This window comes from Pipra filicauda, unplaced genomic scaffold (assembly GCF_003945595.2).
Source record: "Pipra filicauda isolate LSUMZ 115617 unplaced genomic scaffold, ASM394559v2 scaffold634_size201327_pilon, whole genome shotgun sequence".
In the NCBI taxonomy this organism is placed as follows: Eukaryota; Metazoa; Chordata; class Aves; order Passeriformes; family Pipridae; genus Pipra; species Pipra filicauda.
Window position 1 is genome coordinate 82,438 of NW_024104792.1, and position 14,471 is coordinate 96,908.

Here is a 14,471-nt window from a genome sequence, read left to right on the forward strand (position 1 = left end):
ATAATTTCAAAGTCCTATTCCCTCCTCTCAATCACAAGCATCCTCTATCTCAATCATTATTTCAACAAGTTCTTCAGGCTTTCTTCCTTCTCTGCTTGCAAAGAAAGTCTGTGCCCTCTTATTCAGCCACAAAGGTCTTATGTGCTCTCACAATAATAAAAAGGGACTGAAATCCTTTACTGTTCCTTAGCACACAGCCAGGCAACAGCAGCGCTCCCTACAACACGTCTCAAAAAGGGCTGTGGGATGAGTCCTCTGGATGAGCTGGTATTAAAAAAATCAGAATTGACGAGGAAGCCTGAAAGCAACTGTGATCAAAAAGCAATTCAGGTTGCTGATGAGCATCTCCCTACTCCAGTTGCCTGCCTGGGCTGGGCTGATATCTCAGTGCAGTCACCAGCTCCACCAGGACCTCACCCAGAAAAGGGAGTTCTGTTAGACAGGGGAGATTTCACCAGTAAGAGATGCACAATTTCGAGCTGGGCTGACTGAGGCATTGATTTGTTTGGTGCAGATGGGCCTGTTTGCCCACAAGCAGTGACTCTTCCAGCTGTGGATTAGGATGTGCCTTGTGTCCAAGCAGCCTGGGACTCCAAAGCTGGAAGGCATTGACTTCAGTGTCCCTTCAGGAGTGTTACTGCCAGGGAAAAATGCTGCAAGGGAAGCAGTTACTCACAGTCTCTCCGGGGGCTCCAGCTTCTCCTCGGGCTCCTTTTTCCCCCTTTGCACCCTGTGCAAAAATAAGAGAGAGATACCAGCTGATTAGACATGGGAGGGGACTGCCTGCCAGACAAAAAGACTTCATGATATCCAAATATGCACTAGGCAATGGTTTTTGTTAACCAACTCACAGAGAAGTTAACTGCTGAGGAAATAGCTCCCGGATTTCTATGCAGCAGGAAAAGAAAATATAAAAATAAAACCCTGAGACTTAAGAAGAATTACTAATGGCTGATCAACTCAGAGGCTGATTCTCAGCACAGGATGCTGAAACTTGCAGGTATTTATCCAGGTGAAATTCCTTCCTATCCACAGGGATACCAGCTATTTCATTTACAGCTGAACTCTAATCATCTCCCTTCACAGAGGAAAATTTGCCTGCAGTTCTCAAAAATAAACATCAGTAATTTAGAAATGGTCAAAATAGATCCCTGTGCAGAGGTTTGTCCTAGTCCTACCTATCACAGGGCCCTTTCTGAAGAATTTTGGCAGGACAAATTCTACTCACTGAAATGTCCTCCCATTCAGCAGCTGTTAGTTAAAAGTTACCTGGTATTATAGTTTTGTTTGTTTAGTTTTTTCTTCAGAATGCTAAGACTGCTGTTAACCTGTTTAAGCTGTTGATGCCCAAATATTGCTGATGATATGGCTGGGGCACAGCACATATGAAGGCAGAGTGAACACCTCCCCATGTTAACATGAAAACACCTCAGTGATGCCTGGAAATAACATGTGTGAGCCAAGAAAGATTCAGAAGATGATTAAGACTATACAACCATTTCACATGAGCCATAGTTCACTCAAGGTCAAATGGACTGGGCTTGAATCTAACTGCTCTGCAATGTTTTGATGATGTACTGCAGTGACTTATCTGTGAGACCTGTGGCATCAGTACAAGGTGCCCTCTTGAGGGATCATGAAGTTGGAAGGAGTCTCTCAGACAATACCGATCATGCTACAGAAGTACCATATTCCTGAGCTGATTTTCCTCCTGATGCCTGACCTGAGTAAATACCTCTAAAAAAGTCCCCGAACTTTTAACAATTACAAAGAAGAAATGGGTTGCAAGTACATAGGGGAAGAATTGTTTACAGTGATATAGACCTTGAGGGCACTCCTCTCTGGCCATGTCAAGCCTTTCTTCAAGGCTGGGCTCTCTTACCTGGACTCCTGCAGGTCCTGGGGCACCTTGTTTTCCTGGGACCCCAGGTAATCCCTGCAAAAACAGAGGGAGAGGTGAAGGACCTGAAGGAAACTGCTCGTTTCTTCTCATGAGCAGAAGGAGATGATTCTCCCTCCTCCCACTGAGAGAGGAAAGAGTGCTTTTTACAGAAGTGACTGTGCAGAACTCTGTCTTTTCTGGGGACTCCAGAATGAGAGCAGTCCAGAACAAAAATGCAGTAGCCAAATGCACAATTTAGCTGGGCCACACCACAGTACAAAGACAAGAACCACTGGGGCTATTTCTGATGAGAGAGGCATCCCAATATAGAATAAGCATGTCCCCCCCTCTCCCTCCAAAAGAGGCATCTCTCATGTGCTCTCACTGCTAAAGTTCAAAACCAACTGAAGAAACTCTTGGCTGTACTTACAGGTTCTCCACTGGTTCCTCGATCTCCTTTCTCCCCTTTTGGTCCAGGTTCACCCTGATATAAAACAACAAGAAAAAGAGAGAAAGAAAGGTTGTTTTCATGCCTGGAAATCACACTAGTCCTGTTTGGTAAGAGGCCTCTTTCAATCAGTTATCCATTTATCATAGAGTGGGATTTCAGTTTTGATTCATCAGACCTAAAAGTCCTTCACAGAAGCTACTCTAAGACTTGGAGATTCCTGTCTAGACTTCTTGTTTAGTTTAAAATGTTTAGTTTAAAAGCAGAAAATTTTTCCCTCATATAAAATATATCCTCCTGCTGGGGGTATGATCTCATATACAGAGAGTTCCCTATCCCAGTTATAAGAGAGGGGTGTTCAGGGTCTCATCTTAAGCACTTCCAGAGGTGTGCACTACGCAGCTATTCCTGATCTTTGGTTCTATTAACATCTCCATACATTCATGCAGCTTCCACTCCCTCCTGCAATATCAGTATGTTATTTCATGCACCACCATCACTGGTTAATAGGATTAATTTATTCCTGTTCTTCCTTCTTACAGCAAACTGAAGATGCCTTCAGAGAGAGGTTCCTAAGCTTTGTGCTGAGCTCTAGTACAATAATCAATAAATCCACATTTCTGCTTTTTGTAAATTGAAACGGAAAGCACATAATTCTGGAACTAGCTGGAATAAACTAGGCACTAAATGAATACGCATATTTATATATTGATATGAACATATGTATTCAGGCAACAGCAATCATTACTTATTCATTATTTATCATAAAAAGTATTTCAATTATGCAATCAAGGAAGACTAGGAACATCAGTGATTTTAGCTACATACACATGCAAGGAATAGTGATCAGTCAAATGCAGAGCCAGACAAATCAGCTTGAATTTTATTCACATCAGCTATTTGCCAATCATTTCTACAACACCTGGGAATTGAAAGTCCATTTTCAAATGATTCTCTAACAGACAAAATAAATGTATCTGCATAAATATTACTTATGCTTGTATTTATTATGCCTTATGAATAAATATTATCATCTGTGATAAATAATGGGAGGAATTTTACTCTACAAGTAGCATCCTGTTAGAAGAACTTTCAACCAGGCAGTCCCTGATGCCATCTAGTGTCCTTCAGAAAGATAACAGGTCCACCTAAAGTGGCTCAAGCAAAGGGTCCAAAGCTGAAAATCTGTATGGTTGTGCCTGGAAGCTGCTTTGTATAATGACCTTTCAAGTCCCAAAACTCTTTTGAGACAGCAGAACAACAAAGTACAGTCAGTACAACTGTAGGCAGGGATGGTGTTACTGAGTTGGAATAAGGCACATATTACCAGGAAAACAAGACTGCAAAGGGAATAAGTAATTCAACAGGTAAAGTGAGGAAGTTTTTTTAGTATTCTTCTTTCTTCCACTTTGTCCTTGACCTGCACAGTAATGCAAAATCTAACAGCCACAGACATGTGTAGAGGAATCATCACTTTGTAGAATCATAGAATGGTTTGGATAGGAAGGGACTTTAAAGATCATGTGCTGCAAGTAGGAAATGAAACTTCATTTTAAGCTTGGTTTAAGAGGCTGGGATAGCATACAGCTGTGTTCCAGGCACTGCTGGTTTAAATGCTGCTCTTACCAGAACAGCTTTGGACTTCTCATCATGGCTGGTTACAATGGTGAAGATGCCCAGAACCAGACACAAGTTGAGTTCTTTACTGAAAACATTTAAATAACTCAGAAAACACTAAGGTGCTGTGTGTCTATCAAATACAAGAGGTGATAACCAAAGGCCATGTTTATTAGAGATGTTACTTACAGGAATCCTGGGGTGTGGGGTGAAGAAGGCTGTCTGGAACAGAAACCAGAGTGTTAAGGATTGCCTATTTTTCTTGAAATGTAATAGCTTGTATTCTCCTTGTCATTACAGATTACACATTCCATACATCCACCAGTAGGCTTATAAATTAGCAACTCATTGTAACATCTGGCTGTTTGGAAACAAGCCCACAAATATCAGACATTTTCTAGAGTATTTGAAATATGAGCATAAATTCAGAAACATCCTGTAGGACCCACTGCTATGAAACAAAAGAAACTTTAACCTTTTTATCAAGTTTACTGTTAGTAATCTCCAGCTCACTTTTCCACTTGGACCCATCTTCTATATTATTAAATTTCCTGACACCAAGGTTGACCTTGGTGTGTTCTCTCTCTGCTTTATACCATATACATAACATCTCAACATCATTTTCTTAGGGAATACATAGTCATTCTGAAGGACTAGCAACAAAATAATGATAAAGTTTTGTACAAAGAGTATCTTTTTTAAAAGCTGATAAGATTAGGAAGAAAAAATAGTCTTTGAAGAACTGAAGATATGTGAAAATCATCATGTGCTTTTAACAGCTGAAATAAAAATTATTTCTCTGTACAAACACAGGAACTTGTGCAGTCAGGTATGTCTTCTCTGTGTCTAGCCATGCTGTACCATGTTTGTGAGTTGTCTTCTCCACCTTTACTAAGACAGACTTATCCTTGATATTGTGATTGAGTCATTCTTGTGTGATACACATGGAGTTTTCTTACATGAAGCATACTTTGGCACAGACAGAAGAGGCCCAACCAATGTCAGGGAATAAATTCTAACACCTCCTCCATTGCTGCTTGAAGGTCTCAAGGCCCTTGATTTTCACCAACAGACCTTGATTCAAACTTTCTCCATAATCTCTGGCAGCTGTATCCAGCTGTGGTGAGCAGAGATGATAAGCAGATATCTGTCATTTTTTGGTGGATGTGTGACTGGGATCAGTCCTCTGGTTGCAATGATAGTGTTTATTACAAGGTGTTTACTCCGATTTTGCTGGAGGGAACTGTGAGGTTTGTGTATTTACATTCAGTGGTTGCTGGTTCAATCACCAGTGAACATCACTGTAATTATACTCAGGCTCCCAAAAGTAATTTTTCAGGCTCATATTTAAAACAATAAATTTGTGTCTTCACGGCCTGGTTTTTGGTTGGGTTGGTTTTGTTTTGGTTTTTTTTTTTTTTTTATTAGCAGAAAGTGTATGGGCAGCCAGGTCAGACTGGTTGCTGTGTTGGATCCAGTGTTGAACTCAGAATAATCTGGGTTGAGAGAATCTTTCTAGAATTACAGCACAGCATGGCATCATATGCCAGGGAAGTTCTGAGTGGCTGCATCATCTCTGGAGCTCAATGGTCCACCCCAAAAGTTCATGTCAGTGAGAAGTGAAACCCTTTGCTCTTCCTGGAAAATGATGAATTATTCCCCAGGAAGACAAGCTGTTGTTCACTGGTTCATTGAGTGAACCAGTCTTATCCTGAGATCCAGGTGGGAAAAAATCTAGCTCACCCTGGAAAATCTGCAGGAATGTACTCCCTGTTTTCAGCTGTGATTTTCTTCAGACAGCTCCCACAGCTCCTAAACAAATCAATTTAAGTGCTATCACAAAGCAAGGTTATAAAAAATTTGCTATCTGCAAAGAGGTAAAAGAAGGCACAACCTTCCCCAAAAACAAGAAGACCAAATGCATCCTGATATTGCAAAGGGAGACAATTTCAGAGCAAACAGGTCCTAAAGTTCCTTCAGAGAAGTAATGAACTTGAACATATTTGTTTCTGAGGAATTTGTGCAGAGGAAATGTGATGATGCCTTGAATACTCTTACAGTACTGAACACAATCTCACTTACTGTTCCAGGTAAGCCTGGTGGTCCAGGGGAGCCCGTGTCACCCTGGAGAGAGGAGAAAAACGTAACTAATGATATAAAAAGGTGCCCGAATAAAACTCAACATTACTTGTTAGAAGACGCAGCATTGCCAGATGAGATGTGACCCAACCCACCAGCTCAGTGACACTGGAAATCCCAATGCACTTCTCTGATGGGTGGAATGTACCCCAGTGTTCTGGTCAGAAATTCTGCTGTCCTTGTTTTGCTGCACACGGGATTCTCACTTTGTTGACTTTATCACTTTATGATTTTATCATTGACCTGACTTCACAGTTCATTTCTAAACTTACCCCACCCAGTGTAGGATATGGAGCTTAATTTTCTTTTTAAATTAAATTTGATCAAAAATCTTGATTGAAAACCACCTTTTAGCTGAACTTCTTTCATTGATGGAAAATAAAAATCCTATTTTTCATCAAATATTTAAGTTTCTAAACCCAGTTGTTCCCCTAATTTTTTGAGTCAAAACTATACGCTGGGTTTGGCAGCTGGCATTGACCTTTCTGTGGGCTGTGCTCCACAAACATCAGTCCCCTGACACTCCAAAGCTGAGAACTACAAACAATACCAGTCAACCTCCCAGATATAGGAGATTCAGGGGCTTCACTGTTGTCAACTGACCACCCATGAAAGAATTGCCACGACCACAGATGGTGAAAGTCACTGATAAACTGAGGACTGATGTATCCTAGGAAGAAGAAGGAAGTGGTACCCACATCTTAAATGCTATTGCCGCTATGATGAGGGCAATTTTTTTGCCATACATCCACAAGCATCTGCAAGGTCAGTGCTTCCTCTTCACCTTCATGTTCACAGGGTTTGAATGTAAATTTTGTCTAGTTCTCTCATTTTCACTAAACTGTTCCTTAAATTATTGTTCTATCGCATTTCAGGCAGGCACAGAAAACTTCTTTAGACTTTGTTTCCAGGCTCATGTATATGATCCAATCATAAAATAAAGTTTCCTTGGATTAAAGAATTTGTCCTTAATTTCATCAGCTCGCATTGCTCAATAAATGATTGTCTCCATCCCATACAGAGCTATTTTTTCTGCTTCTCTGTAAAGCTCAGTTAAAAGTCTTTTGATCCTCCTCAGATACTCTCCTCTATCGCTTGTCTCTACCCCGTCATCTCTTTTCCTTCTTATTTAAGGAATATCATGGTCATTTAATGACTTACCTTTTCTCCCCTTTCACCTTTCATTCCTGGGAAACCATCTCTTCCTTTTTCTCCCTAAAAGCAGGGAAATGAAAGCAGGAAATATGCATATTTTGATTTGATTGCATCAGCCCCACCAAGATATCTTACACTTTCAATTATCTTACCTGTCTTTCAAGAGGTAGAGCAAGCAATTAAAAATGTGAAATTTTGAAGGTGGCTTCATAAAACCACATTATTTTCAAAACCAATGAATATCAGCTGAGTTCATGGAAAGGAAAGCACCAAGCCTAAAATAACTTACTTGTAGAAGATCCTACTGCCTAATGCAGTTTAAAAAAAAAAAAAGATTTTTTTCCAGTTGGACAAGAAAGGAAACAGAATAGGAGTTAAGATCCAAAATACTATTTTATTTATTCACATTATTTTTTGCCTATGTAACCTGGCCTTCTGAACATGAGCTGCTTAACAAGGATGATGTGATACTCCTCAAAGTGCATACCCAAAGAGCATTTATCCTGCATTCAAATTGGAGCTATCTGACCTACATTTCTATAGTATTGTATGTAGAATGAATCATAGAATGGTTTGGCTTGGAAGGGACCTCAAAGATCACGTAATTTCAACCCCTGCCTTGGGCACCTCCCACTAGACCAGATTGCTCTGAACGCCATCCAATCTGGCCTTGAACACTTCCAAAGGAATACATTCTATATCCTATGCTCTACAATGCATATAATGGAGCAAACTAAATGAAAAGACCCCAGCTGATTTTTGATCCTTCTTGATCACATTCAAGTGTGTGGTCAGCTCTCAGGAGTGCAGACCTCATTTACATAGCTAAATTTACTGTCAGGCCCCTGATACAAATATTTCCTGGTATGTAGATGACTCCAGAGGTCTGGAACTAGCCAGGGGAATCAGTAGACACCAAGATGTTGGTGGAAGTTAGACCATCAGAAAATAATCAAGCCATCTGCAGCTTTCTCCAAGGCTCAGTGACAAAGAGAATTGTGATTTTTTGTTGTTATCAAAAATCGTTACTGTTCTTAAATAGGGCAGATATTTCTGGAAGGGAGTCCTAAAGAACAATGTACCTCTTCTACTGCCTAACAGTCAGCATGGCATCAGGCATGACCTTCTACATTTAGGATAAACACTGTTCATTAGCACCTCTGCTGCAAGTAGGAACAGTCACCAGGCTGGAAATACCTTTTTGGAAGGGGTGCTTGTTGACCTTGCTGGATGCCAATCAGTTGCTCACCACAGCAATCTCACCAAGAGAGAATCTCGTCTAGGGACACTCAAGATAAGTCATCCTGTTGCTAAATGGCCCAAAAAGAGATGAAGCTGTTCCTAAAAGTCACTCACCTGGTCTCCTTTTTCTCCTCTCAGTCCAGGTAAACCCTGACGACCTGGAAAACCTGCTTCGCCCTGGAAATAACAAAGAAGTTTATGAAATCTAGAATACTGTGGTACAGACCTTGGCCCCATTTTCTCAAGGGTTAGATTGTAGATGTAGTTTTCTGAGAGACAATGGGATTAATCTGATTATCGAATAATTTCCTTTTTTTTGAAAACCATTACATAAAACAGACAAGCCTTCTCCATTTTGCCTGTTAACTGATGCCATGGAATTCGGGACATTATTTCTTTGTGCTGCTCTGTAGCAGGACCAAGGAAGCAAATAAAAGCAGCTAAAGAAATTAAATCTAACTTTTATTTTCATCTTTAATGATCTGGTGTAGTCTGGAAATGCAAAAACTGCACTGTATTAATCTGAACAGTACAGATGTCACCTGAAGAACAGATCTAGAATTTTCTGGATGCACTTTTGCACATTTGGATATATTTCTATTTGAATCTTGCCTTTGATTTTCTGATGTAATACTTGCTGTTGGAGTAATTACGATCTCTGTGTCATGTGGTTTCTCCTAATTATATCCACTGTTCTCAAATTTAGCTCCCAGTTGACCCAGTTTGTCATCTGAAAACAACCATGTGGTTTCCTATTTATAATTATTCTGCTCTCCCTGCATTTGTAGTGTGATATCACAAAGGATCTCAGTCATGGCCAAGACCCAAATTCACTAAATCTTGTACAAAAACTGAACTAAGAAAAGATGATCCCTGCTTTAAAACAATTATCTCAGGTATCAGAAGGCCCAAAAGATTATCATGATATAGGTGAAATAAGTCTGCAGACAAAATCAGGTGAGAAACAAGGTGCCGTGGTGACTGAGGATGACCAGGAACATCAGGGTGATGTTGGGACAATTTTAAGTAAAGTGACATTTGGTGACAGAGGGAGTGGTGCTTTCTCAGAGTCACTACAGAATCCCAGCTGATCATGGAATCACAGAATGGTTTTGGTTGGAAGGGACAATCAAGACCATCTAGTTCCAACCCCTCTGCCTTGGGCTGGGATACCTTCCACTAGACCAGGTTGCTCAAAACCCCATCCAACCTGGCCTTGAGCTCTTCCAGGGATGCGAATGATGTTGAGATGCCACAAATCAGGACAACAATCAGAGGGCCTAACATTAAAGAAGGAAAAAAAGGAGAATTTGGAGAGAAAATAAAAACACGTGGTGTAAATTTGGCCTCTGGAAAGGTCCTGAAGCAAAACATCAGTGAGTTTGTCTGAGTTCAAGGACAGATAATACAAAACAGCCAACATGGATTTTTTAGAAACTAACCATATCAAACCCATCCAGTTCCCTCCCTTGACAAGATAACCAAGTAGATAAGAAGGAAGAATTTGTATAATGTATCTTGACTTTAGTAAGACATCTGACACAGGCCAACATGATGTTCTCATTAGTAAACCACAGAAATGTAGTGTAGAAGGGTCTCTGGAGGATGATGTACAACTGATTGAAGAAACAACATTCACACACCTGCTATGAGCTGTTTCCTGTCAAAATTCAGAGGATATACAAAGTGAAGTCCTCTAAGGGTCTGCACTATTCAGTATCTAATTCATGACTGAGGTGACAGAAAAGAGAACATGTATGAAATGTGTGGAGAACACCATGCTGTCGAGAGAGGAGCAAGTGTTTTGGAAGGTGGTGTGAGAATTAAAAACAGCCTTGTTTGGAGAAATGATTTTGACCAAGGGGCAGTGCTTTGGTTGGGGTCTGATCCTTTGCTGCACTGGAACCAAGCCTGCCTGGAAACTGCAAGCCTGGCATGTCCCTGGGAGCCTGATGTGCTCCTGAGGAATGATTTGCCCATGCCCTGTTGATCTCCCCTTACTTGGGATGGCAGGCGAGGATACTTTTCTTTGAAATGAGTGTTCCTTATTAGGTAGATTATAAGGAATTTTGGAATAGAAGCAGAACAGTCCCCACTCACAGGGTGGTATAATTGTTACCCACTTAATAAGTGCCTTATCCCAATAAACCTCAATTTGTACCTCAGAATTGGAGCCTTATTCCTTCAATCATTGAATCATAGAATCATTAAGTTTGGAAAAGGCCTCTAAGATCAAGTCCAACCATCAATTCAGCACCACCACTATGTTCACCACTAAGCTATGTCCTAGGGTGCCATATCCACACATTTTTTGAATACTTCCAGGGACAGTGACTCCACCAATTCCCTGGGTAGTCTGTTCCAGTGCTTGACAATGCTTCCTGTGAAGAAATTTTTCTGTAGCACTATACCTGATGAGAAACTTGTTTAAACATGTCTTAAAATGGCTCTTTGTGGTCCCTTTGCAAACACGTGTTTCTTCTTCCCAATACCCCCCACAGCAACTGTTATCTCCCATGCAGGAGTGTCCTGGGAAAGGTATCCTGAGGTGTCCCATTGGTCCTTTGTTTAACCCCTTCCTATTGGCTGTTGACCCTTTACCTGATGGTTTTTTCTGTGTGACCCTGAACTCGTGATTGGTTCCCCTTTGACCCTCCTAAAAGCCTTATAAACCCCTTCCCAACAATAAACTCTCTCTTGCCTCCTCTCCACGCCCGGTGTGCTGTCTCTGTGCTTGCCATGGAGCCACGTGGGTGCTGGGGGGAGGGGAGGGCACCTCTCCCCTCCAGGCTCGGGGCCTGAAAAACCCTGTGTATGGAGTTCCCCTTCCCCGTCCCACAAGACGTCGGAAATGGTTCTTCAGACGGAGAAGGAACTAGAGCTGGGCTCCCCCACGTCGAGGATGGGGAAAGGGAATCCCAGATCTGGTGCCCACCGTGTGAGGAAACGAATCTTGCTGAACTCTTCTATGAAGATAGGTTGATTCCTAAAGCACAGATGCGATATCTGTGTTCCCCGGCGCCCCGAAGTCTCCCCCATCCCCCTCAATTCGCCGTAATTGGGCCACGTGGTGAGGCCAAGATTGTTTGAACTCTTCTGTGAAGATAAAAGCGATCCCAAGCACAGATTGGGGCGAAATCTGTGTCAACGGCGAACCGGGTCTAAGCGGCAAAAGATATTAGCAGGCTTGCATCACCACAAGAGAGGAGCCTGATCTGAGTATCTTCAACCTTCCTGAGGACAGTCAGGTAAGGAGCAGGCCCGGCATATTCCCTTTTAAGGAAACTTCGGCATTGCTCCTGAGGAATGATTTGCCCATGCCCTGTTGATCTCCCCTTACTTGGGATGGCAGGCGAGGATACTTTTCTTTGAAATGAGTGTTCCTTATTAGGTAGATTATAAGGAATTTTGGAATAGAAGCAGAACAGTCCCCACTCACAGGGTGGTGTAATTGCTACCCACTTAATAAGTGCCTTATCCCAATAAACCTCAATTTGTACCTCAGAATTGGAGCCTTATTCCTTCAATCATTGAATCATAGAATCATTAAGTTTGGAAAAGGCCTCTAAGATCAAGTCCAACCATCAATTCAGCACCACCACTATGTTCACCACTAAGCTATGTCCTAGGGTGCCATATCCACACATTTTTTGAATACTTCCAGGGACAGTGACTCCACCAATTCCCTGGGTAGTCTGTTCCAGTGCTTGACAATGCTTCCTGTGAAGAAATTTTTCCTAATATCCAACTGAAATCTCCCCTGAAGCAACTTGAGGCCACTTCTTCTTGCTCTGTCACTTGTTGCCTGGTAGAAGAGACTGACCCCCACCACTGCTTCTTCCTTTATTCCCTCCAGGTCCAGTTGGTGGTGTATGTTCTGCTTTATTGCATAAGCCAACATGAGAGCAGAGGCCATGACCATCCTCCTATTTGGTCTTTACAGCAGAAGATTAGACTAAAACTGGTAGGAGTAAGAAGAATTTGGCTCTAAGACTTTTTCATTGCTGGTATATACCCTGCACCCCAAAAATTTTAGTATACAAGACTCTATTATACAGACTTCTCTTTCAACAGAACTTCATAATACAGTTGGAAAGTTGACATGCAGATGACAATGTCAACATCTATGGTTAGTTAACTAAGATAACTATGTAACAGTCAGCAAGCATTTACGACTTAGAAGTGACAGCCTCACCTCTTGCATCAAATATCATCTTCCAGAACCACCACTATGCATTAACTTGAGGTGTGAAGGAAACTAAGCACTGAAGCCACTCTACCCTCCTATTCTTCCTTATCCACCAGGAATAAGATGATTTCATTTTTCCAGGGTATAATGAAAAGTTGGATTTTACACATCTTTTGTTCTGAAATTTTTACTTTACTCATTTCAACCATGAGTCTCATCCCCCCCATCTGTTGCATCTTCAACTGCAGATGCAAATGACATGCACAGATCTTGTCACTGGCAAATGGTTTTGTTATTGCATGTGGTCACTTTATATTGCTCTGACAGGTAGGCTTTTCTCTGAGGACTATTTTTCCTGCTCACCTGCTCGCCAGGCTGGCCACGGCTCCCTGGTTCACCCTGGAAAAACAAAAGCAAAACTTTACCACCGTAAGGACCTGACCCTTTGGTATATTTTCTCATTAGTAAAATATATTCCCTACTATCCTGGCCCATGTTGGTCTACCAACATGTCATAAGGCACTGAAATTGCCTTTTTGATGGCTTGGGAATGCAGAACACAGGGAGCCAACACAAAGTCCAGGTCAGGTCTCCCTGCGCACTTAGGCTTGAGGGAGCAGCATAAAATAGGGTTTGGTATTTCAGAACACCACGAACTCTGACAGGCAATGAGCCTCATCTGCTCATTCACTTATGTCTCCAACTAAAGGAGAGTAAGATTTCTCTGACTTCAGTATAAGACCTTCCAAAATCACACCTTGATTGACTCTGTGGCTACATCAGACTGTGAAATAAAATCCCTTACCTTAGGGCCAGCTTTTCCAGGAAAGCCTTCCTCACCCTTTTCCCCCTGTTCTCCCTGTAGGGAACACAAGAAGTCAATACTCCAACTCCTCTGATAGTGTAGCGTGTTTGCAGACAGTGGTAAGGAATATTTTAACTCAACTCCTCAGTATCAGCCTGAGGGTGTAAATTGAGCTGTGTGAGAATATGGTTCCTGGAATGTATTTCCTTTCCAGTAGAATCATATCTCCAGCACCTGTCACCCTACTGGAAAACTTCTGGAATGAGACAAAGTGAACCACTGTTATATTAAAGATGCCCATAATGAATTATTTGAAAAACAACACCTCCATTCAGTTTCTTCAAACTATATGTGCTTAGAAAGTTAGAAAGTGTTTTGAAAAAAAACCCAAACATATAATTTTGGGACTGGGACCTTGGTCACTGGATCCATTATGTAAACACTTTGAAACTCATCTTCCAATGCCAGTGGTATCAGCACGGACAGCAGAGGTTGCAGTGGTTGAAATGTGCTGCATAGGTGGGAAGTGCAGTAAGTATTACAAAGGGCTGTGGAGAAAATCCAAAGTTTATTTAACATCAGAAGTATGTTGTGGGTTCCAAATTTCTCATCTTTACTCATCAATAAATGGGAGTTGGAGACTCTGCTAGACCTGGGCTCAAGTATCAGAAGGAAGAATGCTGTTGCCAATGCAGTCCAAGGTAACAGATGGTTAAGAGCTGTTGCCCTTAATCCAATATGGCATCATCATCCCCAAAGCCTACTTTGGCCTTTTTAGTCATAATATGGCACATTTCTTTGCCACTTATTTTCATAGGGAGGGCAGGTCAACCAGAGTGTATCCTATATCTAAATCTACTATCTCCAAATCTCCTATCTCCCTTCTCCCACTGCAGAGACAACAGAGGAGACAACTCATCACAATCTGTCGTTTAGAGAAGCTTTCAAATGGGGCATAAGAAGTAGAACATAATAAAGAATCATCCTTCTGCTA

At 41.5% G+C, this 14,471-nt stretch overlaps 1 protein-coding gene across 1 annotated transcript in view; it reads right to left on the minus strand.

Moving 5' to 3' along the window:
- The window catches only part of COL22A1 (collagen type XXII alpha 1 chain), a gene marked incomplete at its 5' end in the record, with an annotated part of 155,803 nt that overhangs the window by 49,276 nt on the left and 92,056 nt on the right, over positions 1-14,471 (minus strand). The window contains 9 exons of the mRNA XM_039388338.1: positions 677-730; positions 1,883-1,936; positions 2,313-2,366; positions 4,137-4,169; positions 6,030-6,071; positions 7,248-7,301; positions 8,598-8,660; positions 13,036-13,071; positions 13,478-13,531. Of these exons, the coding sequence (XP_039244272.1) occupies positions 677-730; positions 1,883-1,936; positions 2,313-2,366; positions 4,137-4,169; positions 6,030-6,071; positions 7,248-7,301; positions 8,598-8,660; positions 13,036-13,071; positions 13,478-13,531 (444 nt within the window). The remainder of the gene's footprint in view (positions 1-676; positions 731-1,882; positions 1,937-2,312; positions 2,367-4,136; positions 4,170-6,029; positions 6,072-7,247; positions 7,302-8,597; positions 8,661-13,035; positions 13,072-13,477; positions 13,532-14,471) is intronic.